The 26,316-nt window shown below is 36.8% G+C and overlaps 1 protein-coding gene across 3 annotated transcripts in view; it reads right to left on the bottom strand.

The window, feature by feature from the left end:
• Positions 1–326: 326 nt before the first annotated feature.
• The window catches only part of LOC115211613 (vesicle transport protein GOT1B), a 54,797-nt gene continuing 28,807 nt past the window's right edge, over positions 327–26,316 (bottom strand). The window contains exons 6-7 of one of the 3 annotated variants that reach the window (XM_029780211.2): positions 11,927–11,964; positions 327–991 (exon numbers count right to left, since the gene is read on the bottom strand). In XM_029780211.2, the coding sequence (XP_029636071.1) occupies positions 11,953–11,964 (12 nt within the window). In that variant the 3' untranslated portion in view covers positions 327–991; positions 11,927–11,952. Of the gene's footprint in view, positions 992–5,276; positions 5,298–11,926; positions 11,965–26,316 lie in introns of those variants that run through there. The other 2 variants (XM_029780210.2, XM_036503070.1) reach the window with 2 other exon arrangements.

Raw genomic sequence — 26,316 nt, 5'->3', positions numbered from 1 at the left:
TATAAATAATAGCAGGTAAATTTTGGGTTAAAAATCCCTTTGGACAGAAAATGTTGAAGGCTGCCCATGAGACTCAAACCTGCATATCCTGTAGACATGACAGGTGTCCTACTATCAGACCAAAGAAATCCTTTGAATTTCTCAATCCATTTTAGAATATTTAGTCTTATCAGCAAGCATTGTATGTTGTTGGTGCCACAAGAATTTTATTGAATGACTATTGAGGTTGTTTTTGTTTTATGATAAAAATGTTACAATCATCTTTTCAAAGTATGATAATACATAAATATATTTCTGAATTATTAGTATTATTATGATTATTATCATTATTTAAATTTCAATGTAATTTTATTATAAACCAAAGAATAAACTTGGTATATGAATTATATGAATGAAAATGCCCCCCCCCCCCAACTATTTTTGTGTTTCCTTGTTGGAAACGTAAGACTAATTTTCATTGTTGGAAGACATGCACAAAAGGTGTGTTTTGTTCCTTGATTCCAGCTTCTAATATTCCAAGTTCAACTTTGCCTTTCATCCTCTTAGGATTGACAAAATAAAGCACTAGTCAAACACTGGTGCTAATTTGAGCTATTTACCCCTCTCCTCAAATTTCTGGCCTTGTACCTACATTAGAAACAATTACTCTTTTATTAGTAGAATCATTTGAAAGTTTGACAAAACGTCTTGTGGTTTATAGTAACAGCTCTTTACATCCTGAGTTCACATCCCATCGGGGACAACTTTAGTTTTCATTGGTCCAGGGTGGATAAATGACTGAAGTAGTATTAGTGTTGATTGATATAACTGATAGTTCCCTTCCTTCCAAATTACTGGTCTTGTACCTATGTAAGAAATCATCATTATTGTCATCATCATTATCATTAGTAATAGCTGTATCATCATTATGAGACATCACAAGACATATAGTTTTTAAATGCTTCTATCTGTTGCCTCCATCCCACTCAAACATCATTTCTTAAAAAAATATCTGCAAAAAGAAAGATACAGTGAAAGACAGAGAAAGAATTGAAAAGGAAAAAAAAAAAAAAGACAGATCATAATGTACTGAAAATATTCAAGATAATAATTAATAATTAATGAAGGAAAATTTACTTTTGAGACAGCTCTTTGGACTTTAGTAATTGTAGAATGGCTAGGATACCAGCAGTGTGATGAGTCAAAACTTGTTAACCCTTTAGTATTCAGATGACTCTGTTAAATGTAATACTTTTTACTCAAATTGTTTTGAATTAATCATGCATTATCTTATAGCTTTGGGGTTTCAATGATGTGATTGTTTATTTTTAGAATGTCAATGCAGGTTATGTGTGAGAGGCTAGATATCGCCCATTTGAATATAAAACATGTAGAATATTTGGGCCGGATATGGCCGGTTTAAACACTAAAGGGTTAAAAGACATGTTGTAGGTACTGAGTAGGATACTTTCTCCAGTAGGAACTAATCTCTTGTGTTTTTTTTCTCCCATATGAAATCAACTGTTTAAGTGGAGTAGGTTTTCCATTATTAAGCTATAATTGATGACAACTTTATGATGTTGATCGCTGCTGAAAAGTACTCTGTTGATTATCACTGTAGTTGTTTTTATTGTGATTAACCATCAGCATCAATACCATATTATGTTAGTTTTTCATACTAAGGTCATTTGGACTGGTCATCATAGTCAGTTCTTGTTCAAAGATAATGCTCTCATAGAAGTTTGGTGGGGCCCAGATGTTGTTTTATTCATATATGTTTCATTCTGTATGGCTTATATGGTTGAATACCCATCCTTATACAAATCTTTTTACCGAGTATAACGGATGCATTTTATTTTGATGCCAGCATGGTTGTCTTGTCCAAGGGAAGACTAAAGAGTTCTTTCCATAATACATTAACTCAACTTCATTTGCCAGTCATTTTATGGAATGTATTAATAATAATAATAATAATAATAATAATGAATAATTCACCTCTGGAAACATGGGTGTTTCATTCAACATCCTTAAACAACCCTTATTCAGGGACCTTTCGAGTGGGATGGGTTACTCGACCTGAAGAAAATTCTAACTGGGCCCCACCTGCAAGGTCATGTGCTGTTTATCTTGATATGAGATCACCATGTCGCGCACATATGGTTGTGATGCATGTGCCTGGTGTAACTTTATCAGACGGGTAGTCATGATGGTATATTGGGCTTCGTATATTTTACCCCAGTGTCACTTTGATGGCATGCACTGCTCTCTCACTCAATAATAATAATAATAATATAATAATAATAATAATAATGAATAATTCACCTCTGGAAACATGGGTGTTTCGTTCAACATCCTTAAACAACCCTTATTCAGGGACCTTTCGAGTGGGATGGGTTACTCGACCTGAAGAAAATTCTAACTGGGCCCCACCTGCAAGGTCATGTGCTGTTTATCTTGATATGAGATCACCATGTCGCGCACATATGGTTGTGATGCATGTGCCTGGTGTAACTTTATCAGACGGGTAGTCATGATGGGTATATTGGGCTTCGTATATTTTACCCCAGTGTCACTTTGATGGCATGCACTGCTCTCTCACTCAATAATAATAATAATAATAATAATGGACTCTCCTGTTGAAGACGATATATGAGTGTTCAGCTTTTTGTTGAATGACCTGCACAAATTGTTTATTGTGATGAAACGTGTGTGCTGTACATAAGCTACTCCTTCCATCAAATTGGCATTGCCTAAACAGGTGCATGGTGTACCACACGTCAGGTGTTGAAGTGATCACAGGTGAAGTGTTTTGCTCAAGGACACAATGTACCACCTGGTCTAGGAATTGAAACCATGATCTTGTGATTGTGAGTGCAACATCCTAAACACTAAGCTATATGCCCTCACTAATGATAATAATAATAATAATAAAAATAATAATAATCCTTTCTACTCTAGGCACAAAGCCTGAAATTTGTGGGGAAGGGGCGAGTTGGTTACATCAACCCCAGCACAAAGCTGGTACTTATTTCACCAATGATGATAATAAATGAACATTTCCATGAGTGAAAGTTGTGCTAATAGGCATTATATTTAAGAGACATAAGATTTGTCAATCCACCTCATGGTCCTGGTGGACAAAACAGAAAAGGCATTATCAAAGTGGTGAAATGGTAGAATCATTAGCACACTGGATAAAATGCTTAGTGGCATTTTGTCCATTTCTACATTCTGAGTTCAAGTTCCACTGAGGTCAACTTTGTCTTTTATCCTTTTGGGGTAGATAAAATAAGTACCACTACAGCACTGTTATTATGTAACCAACTAGATCCCTCCTCCTAATTTCAGGCCTTGTGCCTATAGTAGGAAGATTATTATTATTATTATTATCTGCAGGGTGGTTGGTGTTAAGAAGGGCATCCAGCCTTAGAAACCATGCCAAAACAGACACAGAAGTATGGTGCAGACTTCTGCCTGGTCAGCTCCTGTCAAACCGTCCAACCCATGCCAGCATGGAAGGAGGATGTTAAACAATGATGATGATGTAGCTGTTAAGGCAGTGAGTTGGCAGAATCTTTAGCACATCACAAAAAAATTTTAACAAAAAAAAACCCCAAAAAAACAGCAATATTTCTTTTGGGTCTCTATGCTGTGAGCAAAAACCTCACCAAAGTCAACTTTGCTTTTTATTCTTTCAGGGTTCATCATCATCATCATCGTTTAACGTCCACTTTCCATGCTAGCATGGGTTGGATGGTTCAACTGGGGTCTGGGAAGCCCGAAGGCTGCACCAGGCCAGTCAGATCTGGCAGTGTTTCTACAGCTGGATGCCCTTCCTAACGCCAAGGATGCCCTTCCTAACGCCAAAGGATGCCCTTCCTAACGCCAATAAAATAAATACTAGTCACTTATTGTATTTGATGTAACCAACTTGCCCCAGTGGCCTTAAATTGCCGGCCTTGGGCCAAATTTAGAAAGAATTATTGTTGTTGTTAAGGTGGCGAGCTGGCAGAATTGTTAGCACACAGGATGAAATGCATAGTGACATTATGTCCGTCTTCACATTCTGAATTCAGATTTCACCAAGGTTGACTTTGCCTTTCATCCTTTTGGGGTTGATAAATTAAGTACCAGTGAAACACTGGGGTTCATGTACTCAACTTAACCTCTTCCCCACTATTTCAGGCCTTGTGTCTATAGTAGAAAGGATTACTCATTGCTGTTGTTGCGCATGATTTGAGAGATATCAGGAACAAAAGAAAGAAGAAAAAATATGTACATTTTGGAAAACATGCTTTAACCCTTTAGCGTTCACATTATTCTGCCAAAATTAATGCTTTTTAATCCACATTGTTTTGAATTGATCATGCATTATCTTGTAACTATGAAAATTTGATGAGGTAGCTGTTAATTTTTCAAATGATATTGTAGGGTTGGTGTGAGAGACCAGATCTGGCCAGTTTGAACATAAAACAGGCAGAATACTTTTGGCCGGATATGGCCGGTTTAAATGCTAAAGGGTTAAAATGCTCAAGGTAAATGAACACTTGCTGAGAAGGTTCCAATGAAATTTACAGATTCCATTATTGCTGTTTTGTACAATGTACTGTGTCTATTCTTATATAGAATCTATCAATATCTTTCCAGAAGTGGTTATGTATTGTTCTGGTGGAGCTAATTTTTTTCTTTTTACTTGTGGGATCTGGAGCAAGGGGCAATGCTAATAGGTTTTATAAGCAATAATTGATACTCTACAAAGCTCGAGCAAGGCACAACCACAAAGATTTGTTCTTGCATCTGGAATGATGCTGCAGTAACACGCACACCAAGACATCCTAGACTGCATCATGAAAAGGGTCTATTGGCAAAAAAAAAATTATAGACATGTCCTCTTCTGGTACTGAAAAGAAAGGCTGGTTGTCGAGATGCCATGTTAAGGATCCCGGGCAACAAGACCCAATAATTGGAGCATATATAAGGACTGTTGTTGAGTGCTGCTCATAATTAAGGGGTGTGTGGAGCAATGATGTTAAGAGAGAAAACTGTATATATCTAATTAGATTGATGGGGCACATTCCCTAATAACCATAATACTTTTAGCTCATCTGTTTGGTCTGTGTAATTCCTTAACTTTTCAGCTAATAATAATCATAACTTGCATGTATTTATTGTTAAATTCTTCCAAAATATAACATTTGTTCCAACATGATACTAGATCTTTGAAAACTCATGTTGGATGTTTGCAGTGTCTTTGATGTTTGATGTTCTCACAGGTTCAAGTTAGAGGTTCACCAATGCTGAGTTTCCCTATCATCTCTCTAGGGGCAATAAAATAAATACTACTGAAATACTGGGATTGATTTGGCCAAAAATATTTCTTGTTTCCCTTACATTTAGAGTGAGGCATGTAAGCAAAGAGAGGTGATTGTATACTTACACAGGAGATGTTGTGAGAAGACAGAATGTTATATACAGTACACACAGAGGGAAGCATGAGTGGATGAGATTGGGCATATAATTTGATATAAAACATGTCTAGACAAACAAGGAGAATTATACACATAAACACACACATGTATATGTAAGAGATGTGAAACCTTATCAAAGAAAATATATTTACTCCTGGGAGTACAGTGCATTAATGCAGAGTAGACATGAAACAGTTAAACAGGGAACACAACATATGAAAAAAGAAGACATATTATGAAAAAAAGGACACACCAAATACCCACAGAATGATTAAAATATTCCATTAAGTAGAAAATACTGGGTAATTAGAAAGAGAATACATTAAAATCATACATGGTAGAATTATATATATGTGTGTTTTTTGTACATTATATACAAATATATTTAGTTTTACTTAGAAGGAATTACTGGATTATAATCCTTGAAAATAAGGATTTCACAATTTCAGTCACTGGACCGTGATCAGACTGGGGGGTTACTATTGTCAAAGATTTTGTTGATATATCTCTCTCAGTACTAGTGAGAGGTGTTTAATTCCTCAACCTTAGGGGTAGCTGGAAGGCAAAGTTAACCAGACATAAAGGGATGTATCCAAGATTGATTAAAATAACAGAAAAAACCAAAACAATAAATAACTTTCATTTGACACTGACTTTTGCCATCAAACATCAATACACACACACACACACACACACATACATACATACATCTGATGGGCTTCTTCACAGTTTCCATCTGTCAAGTTTTATTTACAAGGATTTAGTCTGCCTGAGTAACGGAAGAAGGCATTTTCCTAAGATGCTATGAACTAATATTGAACTAAAAACCATGTGGTTTTGAAGAAAATTTTTTAAACAAAGCCATGCATACATCCTTTATTACTCTAGGCACAAGGCCCGAAATTTTTGGGGAGGAGGCTTTCGATTAGATCGACCCCAGTAAGCAACTGGTACTTAATTTATCGACCCCAAAAGGATGAAAGGCAAAGTCGACCTCGGCGGAATTTGAACTCAGAATGTAAAGACAGACGAAATACCGCTAGGCATTTCGCCCGTTGTGCTAACATTTCTGCCAGCTCACTGCCTTAAGCCATGCATGCATCACTTCAGATAATTTCATGTTAATAATTTGTCCAAAATAAGGCAGCAAGCTGGCATAACTGTTACCGCACTGGAAAAAATGCTTAACAGCTTTTCTTCCAACTTAACATTCTCAGTTCAAATGCTGCCAGGATTGACTTTGCCTTTCATTCTTTCAGGGTCAATAAAATAAATACCAGTTGAGCGCTGGGGTCGATGTAATCGACTTACCCTCACCTTTGAAATTGCTGCCCTTGTGCCAAAATTTGAAACCAATATTTTGTCAAATATGTATCTATATCCTACTTGAGATGAGTCATATTCCTTTGTGGTACTCATATATAAGTGAAGGAACAAGTAACTCTTGTGTATTGCTGTAGAGGACCAACTTCAACAACAAGACTGATAACTGAGGGCGTTGATTCTATGTTCTCTTTTTATATTGGACTTTTAGCTTAGAAATTCCTTCAGTAAATGACTTTCCATTGTATTTTCTAAATATCTTTAAACACATCAAATAATGAATTATAATATAATAATGAAATTATTGTATACAGTGCTCAGGTGCACCACAACTTGTCAGAAAGTGTGTATAAAGTATATGCAATAATGTACAAATGTCTGGAAAGCGAACAATGTATGAGTCAGATACATGCTTGTGTGTGTATAGAGGGGAGAGAATCAGGTGTAGTGTTGGCGAATGTCAGGAAGTATGGAAGTTTTGAAGGATGCAGTGCTCCGACAACTAACAACCGATGCCGGCAGTTTGTTCCATGCTTCAGCAACTCTCAGCGTGAAAAAATGTTCCCTAAAGTCATGGGAGCTGTGCTGTTTTCTGACTTTGTAAATATGTCTGAGGGTGCTAGACGGGTGGAGTTCGAAAAGGTGCTCAGAGTTATTGTTTGTAAGATGGTTGATAATTTTATGGGTGTCTGCCAAGTCAGCTGCCACAAGTAAAGAAGACAACATATGTTTACAAAGTGCAGATATCATGTACTTTACAGTTGGGTGCAATACATTTTAAGAGGAGAATTTCATGCAGTTAAATAGAGGCAAAAAAATAGTTAGCAATACTTGGAAGATACGTTCTTAATTAATAATCTCTTATGCATGTATATAGAGGGGAGGCAGTATTTATTTAAGCAGCGGGCACAAGCCAGTGAGGTAGCATCTACATGCGTAGTCAACAAACTAGCAATAACAGCTAAATCTCCCTTGAATTACAGTCTCCCACTTAAAAAAAGAAAAGAAATATACAATGATTAATTTAGGTCAGTATATATTATATCACAATAAAAGATGGGGCAGTCATGGCTGGAATGCCTTTCATCATGAGTCTGCTTGACAAATCCTAAATTAAGGCTAAACAACGACAGAAGATAGTATAAAATTTACATGTGAACCACATCCATGTCTGTTTGCATTGCAGCAGTTTAGTCACATCTAAGATCAAAGACGTTCCAACCATGACCATCCCAACTTTCAGATACTCTCTTTTAATTACTCTATGTAACTTATTTTCAATTAATTGACAACTTAAAATGAATTAACATAGTATGTGTGAGTCCAAAGACTCAGTCTTCAGCAATATCTTAGTGCTAACAAGGATTTCTTACATAGGTACAAGTTGAAAAATTAGAGAGAAGTGGGCTCGTCAATTAAATCTATTAATAATCTATTGTGCATATATATATATATATAATATATATATATATATATATATATAAAGGGGAGGCAATTAAATCTATTCTAGTATTTGACTGGTGCTTTATTTTTTTCAATTGTGGAGGCGCAATGGCCCAGTGGTTAGGGCAGCGAACTCGCGATCATAGGATCGTGGTTTCGATTCCCAGACCGGGCGTTGTGAGTGTTTATTGAGCGAAAACACCTAAAGCTCCACGAGGCTCCGGCAGGGGATGGTGGTGATCTCTGCTGTACTCTTTCACCACAACTTTCTCTCACTCTTACTTCCTGTTTCTGTTGTACCTGTATTTCAAAGGGCCGGCCTTGTCACTCTCTGTGTCACGCTGAATATCCCCGAGAACTACGTTAAGGGTACACGTGTCTGTGGAGTGCTCAGCCACTTACACGTTAATTTCACGAGCAGGCTGTTCCGTTGATTCGGATCAACCGGAACCCTCGTCGTTGTAACCGACGGAGTGCTTCCATCCATTTTTTCAATTTCAAAAGAACAAAAGGTAAAGTTGACTTTAAGGGCCAAAACAGGCATAAGGTCTTAAATTTGTGTGGGAGAGAACAGTTGATAAAGGCAGTCTCAGCAAAATTTAAACTCAGAATGTAAAGGGTTGTGATCAGACCCTCAAAACATTTTGTTCAACACTCTTATAACTTTGCCAAGCCAATTCCTTATGACAGAATAATAGAAGCTGCATCTTTTGCAAGACAAGCTGGGTTAAGTGTTTTGTTTCTCATCAAGCTACTGTGTGACAAAGTGTAACATATGAATCTGAATCAGATCAGATTGTTACAAATTTCCTTAACCTTTTAGTGTTTAAACTGGCCATATCAGGCCCAAATATCCTAGATGTTTTTACATTCAAACTGGCCATATCTAGCCTCTCACACCTAACCTACATTGACATTCTGAAATAAGCAATCACATCATTGAAACCTCAAAGCTATAAGATAATGTATGATTAATTCAAAATGATTTGAGTGAAAAAGTATTACATTTAACAGAGTAATCTGAACACTAAAGGGTTAAAGTTAAAAACCCATAGGATATTGTAGTTTGGAGTATATCATATCTAGCACACACACACAAAAAAAAAAAGAAAACAAACAAAAAAAAAACACGAAGACTGGTAATATGGTTATAGCTTGAATGATTTAGCCCAGGGAACCTGCTCAATAAGGGCTTACTTGAATGCTAAACAATAAAAGCAGCAGCAGCAACAGAAATGCTATGCTAAGGTAACTAAGACATGCAAGATTAAGTAGCAGCCACATTAAACAGGCAAAACTGACTACCAACACCAACACCAACACCAACATCAACAACAACAACAACAACAACAACACTACTTTGGCAAAGTACTCCAGATGCAGGATTAGTTACATTCACTACATTAATAAGAGACAACAACTTAAAACACATCATCATCATCATCATCATCTGATGTCCACTTTCTCTACGCTTGCATATGTCAGCTAGAATTTGCTGCAGCAGGTTTTTCTACAAGTGGACGCACTTCCTGTCACCTACCTCCACATGTTTCCCCCATGGTGCCACATGTTTTTTCATGGATGACCAGAGATGAACAATGGCGCTTGTATGGTGGGGATGCCTGTTCATAATCATCACATGATGTCAAGACAAAGGAGCACTTAAACACATCTACACACATTACTGAAAGAAGACTATTGTGTATGTGTGTGAGTGTGTGTGTATATGTATGTATATACATATGTGTGTGTATATATATATATATATATATATATATATACACACACATATATATATACATATGTATATACATACACATACACACACACATATATATATTCTTTTATTTGTTTCAGTCATTTGACTGCGGCCATGCTGGAGCACCGCCTTTAGTCGAGCAAATCGACCCCGGGACTTATTCTTTGTAAGCTTAGTACTTATTCTGTCTCTTTTGCCGAACCGCTAAGTGACGGGGACGTAAACACACCAGCATCGGTTGTCAGGCAATGCTTGGGGGGACAAACACAGACACACAAATACACACACATATATATATACATACATATATACGACAGGCTTCTTTCAGTTTCCGTCTACCAAATCCACTCACAAGGCATTGGTCGGCCCGGGGCTATAGCAGAAGACACTTGCCCAAGATGCCACGCAGTGGGACTGAACCCGGAACCATGTGGTTGGTAAGCAAGCTACTCCTGCATACATGTATATACATACATGTATATACTTACATATATAAACATACATATATATATATATATATATATATACATACATACATACACACACACACACATATTAATAATAATAATATAATGACAACAAAAGAATGAGACCTCAATATTAAGTAAATAGAGAGGAATTTATACACATACATATGTATATATATATATATATATATATATATATATATATATATATATATATATATATATATACATATATATACATATGTATGTATACATACATACATATAGATATACATACATATACACATACATAAATATATATATATATATATAATATATATATATATATATATATATATATACATACACACATATGATGGGATATTTTTCAGTTTCTGTCTAACAAATCCGCTAATAAAGTATTGGTCATTCACAGTCTGTAGCAGAGACATTTGTTCAAAGTGCTACATAATAGCACTGAACATGAGACCATATGATTAGTTAAGAAGTAAGCTTCTTAACAACACATCCTCACCTACACCAAGCACATGGTTCCAGGTTCAGTCCCACTGCGTGGCACCATGGACAAGTGTCTTCTCTTATAGCCTTGGGCCAACCAAAGCCTTGTGAGGGGATTCAGTAGACGGAAACTGAAAGAAGTCCGTCGTATATATGTATATGTATATATATGTGTGTGTTTGCGTGTCTGTGTTTGTCCCCCCCCCCCAACATCGCTTGACAACCGATGCTGGTGTGTTTACGTCCATGTAACTTAGCGGTTCGGTAAAAGACACTGATAGAATAAGTACTAGGCTTACAAAGAATAAGTCCTGGGGTCGATTTGGTCAACTAAAGGTGGTGCTCCAGTATGGCCACAGTCAAAATGACTGAAACAAGTAAGAGTAAAAAAGAGAGTACACTTATATACTATGATGTTACTTCATACTAATGTAACGGCATGGAGGCGCAATGGCCCAGTGGTTAGGGCAGCGGACTCGCGGTCGTAGGATCGCGGTTTCGATTCCCAGACCGGGCGTTGTAAGTGTTTATTGAGCGAAAACACCTAAAAGCTCCACGAGGCTCTGGCAGGGGTTGGTGGTGATCCCTGCTGTTCTCTTTCACCACAACTTTCTCTCACTCTTACTTCCTGTTTCTGTTGTACCTGTATTTCAAAGGGCCGGCCTTGTCACTCTCTGTGTCACGCTGAATATCCCCGAGAACTATGTTAAGGGTACACGTGTCTGTGGAGTGCTCAGCCACTTACACGTTAATTTCACGAGCAGGCTGTTCCGTTGATCGGATCAACCGGAACCCTCGTCGTCGTAACCGACGGAGTGCTTCCAATGTAACGGAACAACCCAAACTGGTGTACTTTTTTTGTATATGTACTTATTACATTAGACAAAGACAAATCTACATACACAGTAACAGTCACAGTAAACAGTACACAAAAATATGTAGAGATAGATAAATAATGAAGAATTTCATGAAAGATTGTAATTACTCACTTGGAACAAACTAAAGATAAATGACATCAGACTTTATTCTGAAATGAAAATGGAATGAAAGAAGAAAGGAGGGGAAATAAAGAAAAAAATTGTATTGTTAAAAACATGAAGAAAATAAAGAAGGAAACACAGGCAAATCTTAAATTTCTGTTGTAGAGAAAACCTACTGGCTTTAGAAATGGGTTTGACTATTGACCATATGGTCTCCAGTTCTAACCCTACTATTGCTAATGCTTGCTTAATTTAATCAGACTGGCAAATGGTTTCAACACTTACATATTTTAGGCCAACCCAGGAGTCTACATATGGCCATTCAAACTGGTTGCTAGAAATCACAGCCAAATTCCCTCAAAATACACCTGTTCGATCAAGGCTGAACTGGGACTAAATAATATCAATATCTACTTTTTAATGAATGAATGTTTAGCTAAAAGAAAAGAAAGAAAGAAACAATTCTAACTGAAAAAAAAAAAAAATCCTTATATTATGTATGTCCAAATTTGCACAGAAACCATCTCATTCATGGGAAATGAAAAAAACCAAACATATGTAAAACAAAATAAAATAAATTAAATCCCTGTAAAGATCAACCTCAGGACTTGAACCACAAAACAAAGTCAACAAAAATGCTAGACCATTGGGAAAGAAAACTCTCTCAGTATATAGAGGAGCTACTTTACGTTTAACATTTTCTCAAGTATTTACGAAGTGTTGTATTTGTGTTTATTTAAAAGTAGTTGATTGCGATCACTAATTTGACAACCATCTCTCTATATATAAACGGCAGTTTGTCTGTCTGTGTGTCTGTCAGGTTGTACCCTCACCCTGACCACGGCTTTCAACCAATTCTGATGAAACTTGACACACACATAGCTCAATGTCATAATTCAAAACTAACGCAGGGAAAGTTTTGAAAAGTTCCCCCAGTTCTGAAAAATATCGATAAATTCGACATGGGGTCGAGAATCTAAGCTTTTTATATGCAACACATTTTCTGTCTAGGGGACACAACTCGACCTTTTTATCGCCCAAAGGGACAGCTAGCAACATCGTATACACAGAAGTATTCGAGTGAAGAGAAGACATTGCAACCTACACATGCGCCTTCGTTCCCTAGAAGGAAAGGACTAGATTGGGATTAGTCGTTGCCTACTAGGGGCTCTTACTTACCCGGGCAACGCCGGGCTATGCTGCTAGTCCTCAATAAATGTGGATTAGGTTTATATGGATGCTGTTTGGGATTTGTCTGATTATGACATTATTTCTACACATAACATGGAATACTTCTTGATGGATAAATGTTCTTACATTTCATGTGTGGAGGCGCAATGGCCCAGTGGTTAGGGCAGTGGACTCGCGGTCGTAGGATCGCGGTTTTGATTCCAAGACTGGGCATTGTGAGTGTTTATTGAGCGAAAACACCTAAAAAAGCTCCACGAGGCTCCGGCAGTGGGTGGTGATCCCTGCTGTACTCTTTCACCACTCTTTCTTCTGTTGGCCTGCTCACTTAGCCAGCGGGGTGGCGTCATTCGAAAGCTAAAACAATGCGAACGCATTGTGACCAGCGATGTGTAACTACATCTGATGGACTGGTCGGTCACGTGATCACGTGATCACATTTCATGTAGTTGATTACCTCAGACTTGACTGTTATCACATCATAGGTTTATGATAGTGGAGTGGGAAAAATAATTGAGTTTATACACACACACACACACACATATATATATATGGTGTACATAAGTATAATAGTTAAAACAAAAGTGGTGTATATAATACATTTCACCAATAACATTTAGTATTCTATCAAACTGGCAGTCTACAATCTCATGTCTGAGTATATATATATATATATATATATATATATATCTGTGTCTGTGTGTGTGTGTGTGTGTGTGTGTGTGAGTGTGTATGCAAACTCATATTCATAAATGAATACATATCTATATATATATACATGTTTATGTACTTCTCAGCACATTGAGAATCACAAATTGGTAATTAAGATTTGCTTCTGTTACCGTTTTAGTACTATGAATTGCATCCCATAGGTTAATTGCAATATTTTTCTCTTTTTGCTTGTCTGTTTTTTGTTAACTGTTCTAATTTTCTCTTTCAGTTCATCAATGTTGCTATGTTATTAAGAGTACTCTTGTCTGATGAAAACATGTCTTCCATTTAACAGTGAAAACAACCTGTGATCCTTTAACAAACTACCTTTATTTTAACTCTTTAATATTTAAGCTGGTCATATTTGGCCCAAATATTCTACCTGTTTAATTTTCAAACCAGCCAGACCTGGCCTCTCACACCTACCCCACAATGTCGCTTTGGAGATAAACAATTACATCAGTGAAATCTCACATCTTCAAGATAATGTATAATTAATTTAAAATATGAATAAATATACATAACATTTGACAGATTTATCTGAATGCTAATACTATAAAACAGAAGGATTGTTTTACATTTTTCAATGCAATGTAAAAGGAATGCTCTCTTTTGTATTTCTTTGATGAATTGTTATTTTACAGTTGTATGACGCTGCTACTACTAACCACTTGTGTAGACTGTTAAAAGTAGAACATGAGTGTGAGTAACTCAGAGGCACAATTCAATGTGCTATGCTACATATCGATACCTTTTCTACTGTTATAAACCTTTCAACAGGAAATTAAGATTAGAATCAGTTTTATAAGTGTCCAGTGGACACAACACATCAGTAGCAGTATTACGAATGTTTACACTTCTAATCTTAATGAATGCCTCTTTGTTATAGTAAGAACACTTAAATCTGTGATTAAAGCAAGGCCTGAGAGATATTGTTGTCTTTTCTGCATTATTTTCCATTATTTTTATTTCTCTTTTTGGTTGCTGTCTCAGTAGGTTCAATCATTCTAGATTGGTCTAGTCATTTGTGGGTGACTGTGTGTGAAGAGATGAAATGGAAGAGACAAAGAAAGGAGTCAAATAGCAGCCAGACACTATTAAACCAGTGACCAATTTGGAACAGGATGGCTCCTACTGGTCAGTCATAATATACTGTAGAAGTTCATTGTGGGGAAAAAACAACCATTTCTGATTTATGTTCCTTATATCTAAGCAAAGCTCCTGGAGTAAATATTTTACTATCACAAGCCAAGTAAAATTACAGTCATGGCAGATACTGGTGTCACACAAATGGCACCTGTGCCAGTGGCATGTAAATGCATCCATTACACTCTCAGAGTGGTTGGTGTTAGGAAAGGGGCATCCAGCCATAGAAACCATGGAAGGAGGATGTTAAACAATGATGATGATGTAGCTGTTAAGGCAGTGAGTTGACAGAATCTTTAGCACATCACAAAAAAATTTTAACAAAAAAAAACCCCAAAAAACATAGCAATATTTCTTTTGGGTCTCTATGCTGTGAGCAAAAACCTCACCAAAGCCAACTTTGCTTTTTATTCTTTCAGGGTTCATCATCATCATCATCGTTTAACGTCCACTTTCCATGCTAGCATGGGTTGGATGGTTCAACTGGGGTCTGGGAAGCCCGAAGGCTGCACCATACTGGAGTCTGGTGCAGCCTTCCAGCTTGCCAGCCCTGGTCAATCCATGGACAACAAATGTTAAATGATGATGATGCTGAATATGTAAGGAAAAACCAGACAAATTCATACTTGAATATTGTTCACACACCTTGCCACTATGGGGTAGACAGCTTTCCTGTCAAAAGGCCACTGACTTCTCAGCTTACATTGAGAAATTTACTGGTCTGACAGTGGATGAGGCCTGCTTTGAAATACTATGCATGAGCATCAGGTTGTTCTGTCTCCTGCTTCCATGGCATTTCTCTGGCTCTTCTGAGAAAGGAGGAAAACTAATTTACTGATGCAACAAATGTAGTAGAAAGAGTGGTCTGTTTCATCTGCTCAGGTACCATTCTAACTAGTGTAGAGGCAAGAAATGTAAAAGACGGTCCTGTGAATTCATATCAGAGCTGTATGTGATGAATATGGCTGTGCATTCCATGCAATCACTGGAAGGCTACAGCATCATAGGCGAAGGTTTGAGTGATTACAAATTTGTGCCGAATTGCTTCATATGTGAGAGAGTAGGCTTGAAATGCATGAGATGGTTGAGGTGCACAGCTGTCCTATAAGAGCACATCATCATCATCATCATTTAACGTCCGTTCTCCATGCTAGCATGGGTTGGACGGTTCGACCGGGGATCTGGGAAGCCAGAAGGCTGCACCAGGCTCCGGTCTTATCTGGCAATGTTTCTACAGCTGGATGCCCTTCCTAACGCCAACCACTCCGTGAGTGTAGTGGGTGCTTTTTACGTACCACCTGCACGGAAGCCAGTCGAGGCGAGGAAGCCAACCAATGCAGAGGACAAGGTATTGCTGGTACTTGGAATCATAGATAAAGCTTTTAAGAAAAATCTATGCTATAGAGCTAAGCTTGGTACACTTAACCTACTGATAGAGCTGTTCTACTCTGTCTTCCACATACCTCTAAGAGAAAACATTTGGCACTAATTCTAGATGAATTCTTCATCTCAGATTTTTCAAAATATGGAAATCCTGGCCATAACTGGAAATGGTTGTTCAGCCTCTGTATTGTGTAGTTGAAGGTTTCTTGGTCGGTATGATATGCTGTCTGGTCCCATTGTATAATGTGCCTTCTTTTCTAACTTGTTGATGATCAGTTCTGTTGCCCAATGTGCTGCATTGTATCATATTCAGTTGCTTCCTAGCCATGTTCCTATGTACCTGACCAAAGATGGATTAAGTACTTGTGCGTGTGTGTGTATTATATTTGCTGTATTCCTTATATATTTACCATGTATTTGACATTCTCTTTTATTATATTAATGTTTATATATATATATTTTTTCTTTTACTTGTTTCAGTCATTTGACTGCGGCCATGCTGGAGCACCGCCTTTAGTCGAGCAAATCGACCCCGGGACTTATTCTTTGTAAGCCTAATACTTATTTTATGGTTCTCTTTTTGCCGAAGCGCTAAGTTACGGGGACGTATACACACTAGCATCGGTTGTCAAGCGATGTTGGTGGGGGCCAAACACAGACACACATACACATATATATATACATATATACGACGGGCTTCTTTCAGTTTCCGTCTACCAAATCCACTCACAAGGCTTTGGTCGGCCCGAGGCTATAGTAGAAGACACTTACCCAAGGTGCCATGCAGTGGGACTGAACCCGGAACCATGTGGTTCGTAAGCAAGCTACTTACCACACAGCCACTCCTGCGCCTATTGTATTATAATATAATATTGTATATTTGTTGTATTCCTTATATATTTACCATGCATTTGATATTCTCTTTTATCATATTAATGTTTATATATGATTATATACTTATATTTATCTCTTCTATTTTCATTTTTTAGTTGCAACCAAAATTTACTTATTTATGTTTTTGATACTCATCTACAACACTTTACCCAAACAGGGTAAATATAATGTGGGCTGACTTGATGTGTGTCACTCTAATGTCTATATTAAATACTAGGTAAATACTAGTATACTACATGCACTACACTCACGGAGTGGTTGGCATTAGGAAGGGCATCCAGCCGTAGAAACACTGCCAGATCTGACTGGGCCTGATGAAGCCTTCCGGCTTCACAGACCCCAGTTGAACCGTCCAACCCATGCTAGCATGGAAAACGGACGCTAAATGATGATGATGATGATGGTGATAGTACATATATCTGCCTCCTCACATGAATCAGATGCTTTGTCACACAATTAGTGATGTGCATGAATGGATTATGGAGTTTCCAATTGTCCCTATCAACTGCCTTACAAAACTGGTCAATGATATGGACTTCAATGGATTGGCAGGGAAAGGAGACCCTGTCGAGCTTGACATTAATCATTGCACTTCATTCTTCTTTATTGATACACTTTCTGGAATATTAAAAAGCACCCACTACACTCACGGAGTGGTTGGCGTTAGGAAGGGCATCCAGCTGTAGAAACATTGCCAGATAAGACCGGAGCCTGGTGCAGCCTTCTGGCTTCCCAGATCCCCGGTCGAACCGTCCAACCCATGCTAGCATGGAGAACGGACGTTAAACGATGATGATGATGATGATAAACAAATTGATCACAAGTACTTCTTTCTAATTTGTTTCATTACACTTCATTGCTTTTGAGTTCACGTTCTCATATGGACAAGTGATTGTTGACTGTTTTCAACATTTTGAGGTTGATAAATAAGTACTGGTAATACACTGGGGTTTGCTTAAAATCCCTTTAATGTCCTTTCCCTTACAAAAATAAATGCATATAGAAAAATGTCTTTGCACATCTTCAAGTAATGGACCGTTGTCCAACCTGATAAGATTTAGTTATTTCTTTGTATGAAAGGTGTTAGATTTATAGAAATGGTAGTTATTGGATCTCAGTTGGTTTCAAAGATCACAATTCAATTGTATTACTCATTGAATTAGTTTGTAAGTGACTGAGCATTTCACTGTCACATGTACTTGTAATGTAAGTCTCAGACAGAATCAGTAGGACAGTGTACCTTTTGAATTATAGGTAGAATCCCACCAATGAGCTTCTACACAGTTTCTACCGACCCAATTACATTCACAAAGAACATGTTGACTCAATGCTTTTGCCTGAGATAACATGTAGTGGGATTGAATACAGTACCTCATGTTTGTGAAGCTAACTTCTTAACTAATCAGCCATTTAATATTTGTGTTATTTACATTCAAAATCTGATTATGATAAAACACCAGTGATGTACAAGGATGAAGGGGATATTCAATTGATTCCAAGCACACCTTCCTTTATATTTATTCTATGAAGGAAAACAAAATACACACCAACAGTAGGCTGCAACAGAGTAACAGCAATCATAAATTTACTTATATTCTCTATGCTCTGTTTTATCATTCTTCCAGGAACACTGAAATATGTGTAAGCAGCATACAAAGGATTAATAAATATATAGGCACTTATACCAGTAATATATCAGTGTCAATTCTGTTTTCAGCAGGTCAGTGACGGCTGACAAAATGCTAAACCAACAACCTACAGACCTAACAGTCTAAATATATTACAAGGCATATATGGGGCATAGAACTCCATTCTGGACACACTGGCCTGCTTTGGTCCTCTTTGGAGGTCAGGATTACAGAGTATAGTGAGAACTGTTATTCTTTCTTTGGCTGCAATAAATGACAATTAGAGCTTGGAGAAAATTGTTAAATAGGTCTGGGGAAGAAGCATAATGAATATAGAATATGGGAAATAAGAAATGGTGTATGCAACAGTTAATAGAAAGGGTACATTAAATAAATATTCATACAAAATATACAGTTAGGAACATTTGAAAGTATGTGTATTTGTTGAGGTTCACAAAATTTTCAGGATATGTCGAACAACATGAGATAAGAATGCAACTATGAATACCTAATTTTAATCTTTTACAGTTGTATTAGTTGCTGCTGCTTCAGAATTGCCTGAAGCAGACATTTCTTCAAGAGTAGACTAATAGCATTTGCAGTAAATGATCAAATGTTTAAAGCAGCAATTTTCAATCTTTATCAAGACAAGGCACACTGAATAAACTACTCAAATTGTTATGACAGGTCACCATTAGCTTTTTAAATGTTTTATTGTATAAATAAAACAAGTACCAAAGTTGTTTTTGAAACAGATATGGGCACATGCATTGTACTTTGCTGTGAAGAAAAAAAATAAATGCTCTAATGCAGTGCATTAAAAAGATATCCTGATATTTTCCAATTTGCTTAAAAAACTTAAGGCATACTTGTGGGCACTGTTGAATGCAATACTGCATTTAGTTCGCTACTCTAAGCAGTGGCCTCATTGTAAAATTGACATATTTGTTACGAGTTTGCAAAGCATGATTTCAGCTACCCACTTCTCTCAGGTATAGCTTGGGAAGGCATAGTCTTTGTTAAACCAACTTAACCAAGAAACCCTGCATGAAGTCAAAAATCTTCAGTGGTAGAAGCCCTGTGAGCCAATAGGTCATGGAATAGTCCACAATTACAAAAATCAACAACATTAATTAATTACTGCAATAATCACTACATTACATTATTCTGTGGGATAAACAGTCATCTAAAGTCAGGAGATTTCCTTAATATTGTATTTTTTTGTAACAGAGAGATGGTATATGTTCATCGCTAGAATAATGTTACTCAAAAGGGTGCATAGCTCAGAATATAAGAGAGTCTCCCCAGATTGAACCTCTACTTGTCTGCATTGAGAGGTTACAGCTCTGGTACCATGGACACATGATCTGAACATCACAGGAAAGAATCTCAGGATAGATTCTCCAAGCCAACTGGCAGAAGACCTAAGGGGTAGACCAAGAATAAGATGGTTGGATAATATCCATTGTCTCAGTTGGTCACACTATATATTTACCTTTACCATTTACCTTTACAAATTTCCACATAGTTTCTATCTGAAATATGGTAGAAGACATTTGCCCAAAGTACCATATCATAGGATTGAACTCAGACCCATGTAGTTGTAAAGCAAGCTTCTTATCCATATAGCCATTGCTGCATCTAGTACAGTACTGCAATAGTGTTTAGTTTTTGCCTTCTCAGTTTCAGGAGTCAATTTTTGTCTTCCTTTCACCCACTACATCACATGAGATACATCTATCAAAAATATTGAAGTTGAGTCAATAATAGACTGTACACCCTTCTTACAAAAATCCCTTGTAAAAAAAGAAAAAGAAGTAAAATATTAGGAAAATATCTTGATTTTAGAAATCAATGTTTAATTCTAGATTTAACAAATCTCTTAGATTTAGTGATTAATTTTGAAAATGTGGAATATTTCACAACCCAATGTTTCATAGTGTGACCACTAATGCAGTGTATTTTGGATTAAGTTAACTCTACAAAGATTATCCCAGTGATAAACGAATGAGGTCAGTGTTGTAAACAAATCAAAAACACCACCTTGTGCAGGAACAGAACTCACAACTTTGATTATGAGAAAAGCTCTCTAACCACTCCTCCACATGGCTCCACACAAACACTTATCTATTGGCAGAGTTGGAAGAACAATGAATACAATACCTTGTGGTGTTTGTTCTGCAGCAATGTCTTTATGGAGAGGATATTTGTTTCATAGCCACAAGGTTTCAGGTTTTATACTTTTGTGTGACTTCTTCAGCTAGAGTCTACTAACCTAGTGTTGGACTGATTAATACTTTGGGAGCGGAATTTCAAAGTCGGAAACAGTGTGCAGGAGTTTGTTACACATGTATATGCATGTGTAAAACTAATAAACTAGTGCATCCGAACAAAAAGTACAGTGATATTTGTTCTGCCCTAATCGAACAGACAATCCCTTCTCACTGTTGTTCACAAGAAAGAAAGTGCTAAATATCCATACATGCATGCATATATATATATATATATATATATATATATACACACATACACATATATACATAGATACACATACACAAGTACAACACCAACTTTCCAGATACTGATAGTCCAAAAACTTTTATAATCTGCACTAATTTACACTAATGTATAGGTACTGTATTTCATTTTATTATTTTAAGTAAATTCAATATTTGAAACATTTAGAGTGTGTTGACTAAAACAAGCACCTCTGGTTCAGAAAAATCAGTAATCTGGAAAGGTTTCGCAACCAAAAGTTCCAGAAAATTGATGTTGTACCTATATATATATCTACAGAAATAATTACTTCACCATGTGACACCTATTATCTTGATTAAATATAAAGTGATTTTGGCAACAGATGCACAAACCTGTGGTGGAGGTCAGAATGTAGACCACTGATTCTTTGGCTGTTACTCAAATACCCTGTTGACTCTTTGAGCTGAGACCCTTGCCAGCAATGGCAACATTTAAAGGTAACTGGGTGTATATTTATATATTATTTCAGGTGTTAAATGACAACGACAAGCATATTTTATTCAATCAATCCCTTTATATACAGTTTGTTGCAAGTAATCAACTATAACATTGAACATTGATCACCCATGGATTTTCCAGGGGTAACTAATAGTAAACAAATACAAGCAAGTTCACCACCAGGCTTGTCATTAGTCTGATGTAATAGGCCAGTGTACCCATTGCAATATCAGGCCCTCTTAGGCTGGTGGTATTGAGATAAAGGGGTTTGGTTGACACAGTACAAAAACCATATGGGACGAAAATATTTTGACAAATTAAACTTAAATGTTGAAGTGAATCAAACGGCTTTTGTGTGTTTCTTAAATGGCTTACAAACACCTTCCACGCTGCAATTGTTTTCGTTCCAGCACACGATCTCAGATCAAATCACTTGCTATGCAAGTACATCTCCGTAATGATTGCTAATGTTTGAAACAAAGTAACATAAGCATGGTACAAGACCACAGATATACAAGTGAGAGAGAGAGAGTTGGTATAATTGAGACAAGTATGTCAAATTTTGACACAGTACAAAACCACTGTTTGATTCAAAGTTCCGTTTATTAAATATGTCCATCATTGGTGTTAAGAAAAACATTTTCAGTGTATATTTTATGCATTTTACATTTTTTGCTTTTCCTTTTTTTTTTTAATGAAAAATAAAAACACAAGATTTAAAAAGTCGATCTTTTTCTCTTGTCCTTCAATTATATGTGAATATTTCTTTTTCATTTATTTTTCTTTAAAAAAGAGAAACTTAAAAAAAAAAATAAACCCACAAACATTTAATAATCCTTCACACACACACACACAAGAGGAAGCCATATCTTTCTCAAACCATTCTATTGTCTTAAAAAAACAAAACAAATGATGATGTAATGTATTAGACACACAATGTTTGAATTAAAGGTAGAGTGGTTATGGCTGGAATACCTTTAATCAAACCTTTGGACATTTAGGGGTGGTGCAGTACACATAGGGTGAGTTAATTCAGCCACCAAATTTTCTATTGATAAATGAAGTGCTTTTCAGCAAATTTTCCTTTCCTTAAATTTTTTTCTTGTACAATTTCTTTAACAATATCCATACTATAGGTGCACATTGGTATCTCTTATCTATAGCTATGAAATCCTAGTGGGCCATATATGCATCGCTCACAGGCAGCTGTAATATCCCAAAGATGCTTATATGTGTTCTACTTGCTATGTTGTCAAATCTGAGAGAAAAGAACCTCACATGCATCTTTTAACTGTCCATATGGGATTTCATAGCTATAGATAAAAAGATGCTTGTATGCCTCTGTTGTATGGATAGTGTAAAATAAAAACCTTGAATTACATTGTGGGGGAGGGTATCATTGGAGATCTTATATTACATTAAAGGCCAATCTAAAAAACTTGAGGGCCATCTCTCAAGATCTCATCATATTAGCAACCAACACTGGAGATTTCATCATCCTTAACCAGGTTCAAACTCACGTGAGGTACATGGTACAGATGCAGTCCAGCCTCTGGCAGGATTCAAACATAGCACCACAAATTAATGACACTGCTTTTAAGTTTCCATTTCTCTCCACCTCCCAATGTACTTGTATTTACAGTGAACTGGACTCAGGGACCACATTCAGAGTTAAATGTTTCTGTAACATGGTGAACACAATGTTGATGCAGTACCAGTGATACAACATGGGCAACTGACCTTTTCTGTGGCCAATAGGTCAACGTCTAGGTCAGTTATGATTCACTGTCATCACTCTCACTTTCTCGGTCTCTTTATATATTTATTTGACTCTACTTCAGTTTAATCCCATAAATCCAATTCTGTGAAGAGTCTGCCAGCTAGTGGGCTGTGGTCATGCTGGGGCATCCCTTTAGGATTTTTTAAATTACTTATTCTTTTACTTATAATCTTTCTTCTCTCTTCACACACACAGAATTTACATGTCATCACAGAAGTCAGCCGAAGAGCAAAAGAACAATAAGAATACCCCCCCCCCCCCAAAAAAAATACTAAAAATCTGAAGAAAAAAAATAACTGACCATTCCACAGAAGAAATGAGTAATACAGGAGAGAGAGAGAGAGAGAGGACAGTGTAGTAGATGCATAGTAAGGGGATGTATGTTGGGAAAGACAGTGTATGGTGGAGAATGAAGAGGAAGGAAAAGAGATAAAAACAGAAACAAAGATGTAAAATGGAAGAGAGAGAATAGGAAGAAAAAAGAGGAGGTGAAAAAGAAAGAAAAACTGAACATTAAAGGGGAGAGCAAGGAAGGAGGTGGAAGAAAAGATGAGCAGAAGAAAGAGAAAGGAGGGAAATAGAAGGTGGCTAGAAAAAAAAAAGGAAACAAGAAGTTTAGTGTTGAGGATGTATTAAAACCACTCTGATTAAACTTAAGAGTATAGAAGCATGATTTGTTGGACTTTAGTGCTCAGGCATATTCTGCTCTCTTATTGGTAATAAATAGTTCTTATAGTATCTTTTAGTTATCGTGACCAGGGCCATGATACAAGTATCCATTATATATATATATAAGGCGAGCTGGCAGAAATGTTAGCACGCCGGGCAAAATGCGTAGCCGTATTTCATCTGCCGTTACGTTCTGGGTTCAAATTCCGCCGAGGTCGACTTTGCCTTTCACCCTTTAGGGGTCGATAAATTAAGTACCAGTTACACACTGGGGTCAATGTAATCGACTTAACCCGTTTGTCTGTCCATGTTTGTCCCCTCTGTGTTTAGCCCTTTGTGGGTAGTAAAGAAATATATATATATATATATATACTTTATTAATAAAGCTGCAAAGACACCACTTAAACTGTTAATCAGAGTTTCACTTTCCCATTCATCACAGTTTTGGTTTACTCTACTTCCAGTATTTGAGTACTATTCTTCCCATCTGTGCTTACTCTGAACAGCCCTTCTTATCTTGTTTTTCCCTGTCCTGTCTTTTACTGTTTATATTTTGTACTGTTGTTACTGTCCTGTTTTTTTACCATTTTTTACCCCTCTGCGAAAAGATCTCAGAATTTTAATTGATTTGCTTTTAGCAGGAAGGAAAGTTTCTTGTCGAAGATACGTCTCGCTTTTATCCTTCGAAACGTAGAGTAGATGAAACCATAGCTACCGAAGAAGGGGTTTTTTCTTTGTGTTAATTGTCCTGTACTCCATTTTTTGTTGTTTTTAAAAAAATGTCCAGTTCCTTTGGTTTGTGTCTATGTTTTCGTTTCTCTTTGTGTTCGACGTCCCTTTGGTGTCCTGTACTCATATATGCGTGTATATGTACATGTAGAGGTAGGTACGTACATATATGTTTATATATATGCATATGTTTTATTTCATTTATTAATATATTATATATATATATATATATATATATATATATATATGGGGTTGGGGTGGCTTGTAAGGTGGCAAGCTGGCAGAACCATTAGCAAATGAAACAAAATGCTAAATGATATTTTGTTTGTCTTTACATTCCAAGTTGAAGTACCACCAAGGTTGACCTTGCCTTTCATTCTTTTGGGGTTGAAGTACTAGTCAAGCACTGGGGGTTGAAGTAAATCACTAGCTCCCTCCTCCCCAAATTTCAGGCCTTGTGCCTATAGTAGAAACGATGATATACATGGGACTTGTGGAAACATATATACCAGTATTGAAGGCGGCGAGCTGGCAGAAACGTTAGCACGCCAGGTGAAATGCGTAGCCGTATTTCATCTACCATTATGTTCTGAGTTCAAATTCTGCCGAGGTCGACTTTGCCTTTCATCCTTTCGGGGTCGATAAATTATGTACCAGTTACGCACTGGGGTCGATGTAATCGACTTGATCCATTTGTCTGTCCTTGTTTGTCCCTCTGTGTTTAGCCCCTTATGGGTAATAAAGAAATATATATACCAGTACTGGGCACACCTCCTAAAGGACAGTAGGCATTGTACATACATTGTCTATTATAAATAATGAATATGCAAGCTCAATATAAGCAGGCTTTTCATTCAGCACCAACAGGAGGAACAAACCTCCTCTTGTTCTTTCTCTCTCCTTCTCTCATACACACATGCTCTATAATTTGGGTTCTGAGCATCATTGTTTCCATGTAAATGATTATGATGTTATAAACTGTGTTGTCAAGGGTTTTCTCTTGGGACTGGAGACAAGTTAATTAATAATATAATAATAAAAAAATAAACAAATAAAATAAAGTATTCTGCACAAGGAATTACAACTGAGGTTGGTAGACTGGCAGAATTATTTGTCAGATGAAATGACTTGCAGCATTTATTCCAGCTCTTGACATTCTGGGTTCAAATGCATTTTGAGACTGTCTATCAATTTGTAAAGACACATGACCTAGTGGTTAGGGCATTGGTCATATGGCCAGAAGTTCAATTCCTGGACCAGTCAGCATGGTGTGTCCTTCAGCAAGACACATCATT

Source organism: Octopus sinensis, linkage group LG5 (assembly GCF_006345805.1).
Source record: "Octopus sinensis linkage group LG5, ASM634580v1, whole genome shotgun sequence".
Taxonomy (NCBI): domain Eukaryota; kingdom Metazoa; phylum Mollusca; class Cephalopoda; order Octopoda; family Octopodidae; genus Octopus; species Octopus sinensis.
The sequence above is the reverse complement of the archived record's forward strand: the minus strand, read 5'-3'. Positions and strand labels throughout refer to the sequence as shown.